General features: G+C 37.2%; 1 protein-coding gene across 4 annotated transcripts in view; it reads right to left on the bottom strand.

Moving 5' to 3' along the window:
• Positions 1 to 1,660: 1,660 nt before the first annotated feature.
• ME2 (malic enzyme 2) overlaps positions 1,661 to 2,724 on the bottom strand; it is a 55,313-nt gene continuing 54,249 nt past the window's right edge. For all 4 annotated transcript variants that reach the window (XR_011542042.1, XR_011542043.1, XM_070627599.1 and 1 more), the window contains one exon: positions 1,661 to 2,545. Coding sequence is in view for 2 of the 4 variants with exons in the window: in XM_070627599.1 (XP_070483700.1) it covers positions 2,378 to 2,545 (168 nt within the window). In the remaining 2 variants the exon portion in view is untranslated. The remainder of the gene's footprint in view (positions 2,546 to 2,724) is intronic.

The raw sequence follows: 2,724 nt of genomic DNA, 5'->3' as shown, positions 1-2,724 counted from the left end.
TCCCGTGTGAGAACACAATTTCACTTATCTTTTTCATGGAAAGTACATACTGTATGAGCACCAAGCTTAAACTGCACATCACACTCCGCTCTCCGGAGCAAAGCACTCAGTGTGTTCTGTGTGCTGCGGCGTGGGCATCCCCTGGGAGCTTGTCAGAAATGCAGAATCTTGGCCCACCCCCTCTGCCACACCCCCGGCATCGGCAGGAGGAATCAGTTAGCTCTCCAGGTGATGCGGCCATCTGCTTTAAGGCCCGACTGGGGGGACAGGGGACGTGTGTATGCATCAGAGTCACCTGGGGACCTGCTGAAACTACACCTGCCAGGGCTCTTGCCCCTGGTGGTCCAGGGGGCCTGCAAGGAGGCAGCAGAGGCATCTGCATTTTAAAGAAGCTTCATGGTGATTTTAAGGCAACTTCCTGGTTAAGGATCCATCCTTTAAAAAGATTGTAACCAAAATCTTTTCACACTTTTCCCATTATAGTCAATAAACCTTACTTCACTAGTTAATCCAATTTTTGTTCACACTACAGGTGGTGGTGCCAGATTAGAAAAACATGTACTCTCACTTTTCCCTACTAAATAATTTGATGGACTAATCTACAGAATTTCTTCCTTATTCAAAAGAATGAAAATGACTCTCCATTGCTGTTTTTCAAAATAATTAATTTCTTGCTGGGTTAAGTTTCCATAGAGGGTCCAAATGTTTTAGTTTCTTTTCCAATTTGATGCCATTATGCCACCCCTGCCCCCATGCTGATAGTTCCTGCCTGTATTCTTAGCTGAGCTATTAAACATTTTTTTCTTTAATTTACATCCAGTAACTGTTACTTGTTAAAATACTGGTGGGTAAATAACACATATTGAGAATAGGCAGCTTTTAAAATATATATATAGATAAAAGATTTCTGTCTTATTTAAATAAGCAGGCTATATGCCATTTGGTCTTGTTTTTTCCTTAAAATATTTAAAGTTTCCATAAAAACTGTACTGGACATATTTAATAAACAAAAATCTTAGTAAAATTAAGAGGAAATACCTCTTAATTTTAAGAGAAAGAGAAATACCAAATAATGTACATGGTGATACACAGCTGTGAATAATTTCTTGTAGTTAATTTCTACAATGAGCATTTGAAAACTTTGTTCCTTCAAAGCAACTATGTTAGGCACATTTACAGCAATACTTCTTCTCAAAATGCTTTTGGATTTTCCTTTAGAACTCTCCAATATGTAAGCCACATAAGAAAACTGGTCTCACTAGCCAATTATTATCCATTTTACTGAGATTAAAGATGGCATTTCCTAGTCTGAACACCTACCTTATTCATCCCCACTTAGCTCTAAATTAATTTTGCTGGTTTCAAAAAATTAAATCCATCCTCAAAGGAGAAAGAGTTGTCACTACTGATATTCAAAGGGATGTATCATAGGAACATTCCAAAATTATCTCAAGTAATGAACAGCAGCACAACTGGAATAGGGGGAGAGCATCTCCAGCTAAGCAGGACTTGTTTAGATGTGAAACACATGACTACTTTGTTAAAAGTCACAGGATGTCAGTCATAATTTATGCAATAGGTATCCTGTACCCTGCTCCTTAGTATTATCTAGAAATAAAGAAAATGAAAATATTTCTAGCTGGGCAATGAAACAGCGTAATTGAAGCAATTAAATTTAAGATGTCACCTTTATTAAATAAAAAAGTTACACTATGATTTTTATACACTGTCGAAAACAATGACTATTTTATTTGTCTAAAGGTAGCAGTAGTTCCCATTTCTCTCTCACATTATAGTTAATCCTCAATTTTGTTCCAGAAAATAAATAGGGTAGACCTTTCATATTTCTCTACATCTCTCTACGGGAAAGGAATTTCAGAGCATGAAGGTAAAATGAAGCAGAAATAAAAGAACACTTTTAGATACTGACAATTTGTCCTTAGAATTTGGTTAAATTTGGCCTCTCAAAATTCTGTACCCATATCCACAGGGGTAAATTTTGATTTTAGTAGCCCTAGAAGAGCTGAGAGAGAGAAGTCCCTATTATGTAAATAGCAAATACTTTGGCAAGCGTGAACCAGAGCACAAGAGAAGATATTCACAGATACATTTTTAACATCTCTTCGATGTGGGATGAGTTACAAATCAGAAGGAAAGCATTCTAGTGATTTGACTGCAGGGTGCTGGTGGGCATGAACAACGTAGTCAACACATATACCCCCTAAAGAAGTGTAGATTCGTGGGAAAAATTAAGTCAGGCAAAGTGGCGGGGGAGAACAAAACACAGAAAAAAACGTGAATTTGAGAACATTATCTCTTTTTGTCTAAAAAACGCAGTCCTCTGAAGCATGGGAAGTGTTCATCAGTGGGCGTGCTTCTATTCCGTTATCTGGGGAGGGCTTGATGCAGACTCTGGCCATTCATACACATCCGGCAGCAGGGAATCGTATTCACTTCGCCAGATTCTTTCTCTAATATATTTGGCCTTGTCCTCAGGTTCCGGGTATCGGAAAGCCATTTTATTAGCATATAGGTATTCTGTAACCTGAAAAATAAATAAGATTACTGTGTAGGCTCTGAGTATTAACCTATTTGAGAAGGAAAGTACTATTAAAACATAGAAATAAATGTAGAAAAATGGCATTTTTTTCCAAGTAAAAAATAACATTACTTTGACTCATTTCAAAGCATTCAGAAACTATTAAAAGTTTAAAAGATGAAATA

The sequence above is a fragment of the Equus przewalskii genome, chromosome 7 (genome assembly GCF_037783145.1).
Source record: "Equus przewalskii isolate Varuska chromosome 7, EquPr2, whole genome shotgun sequence".
Taxonomy (NCBI): domain Eukaryota; kingdom Metazoa; phylum Chordata; class Mammalia; order Perissodactyla; family Equidae; genus Equus; species Equus przewalskii.
This window is presented reverse-complemented; position numbering and strand designations above follow the sequence as displayed.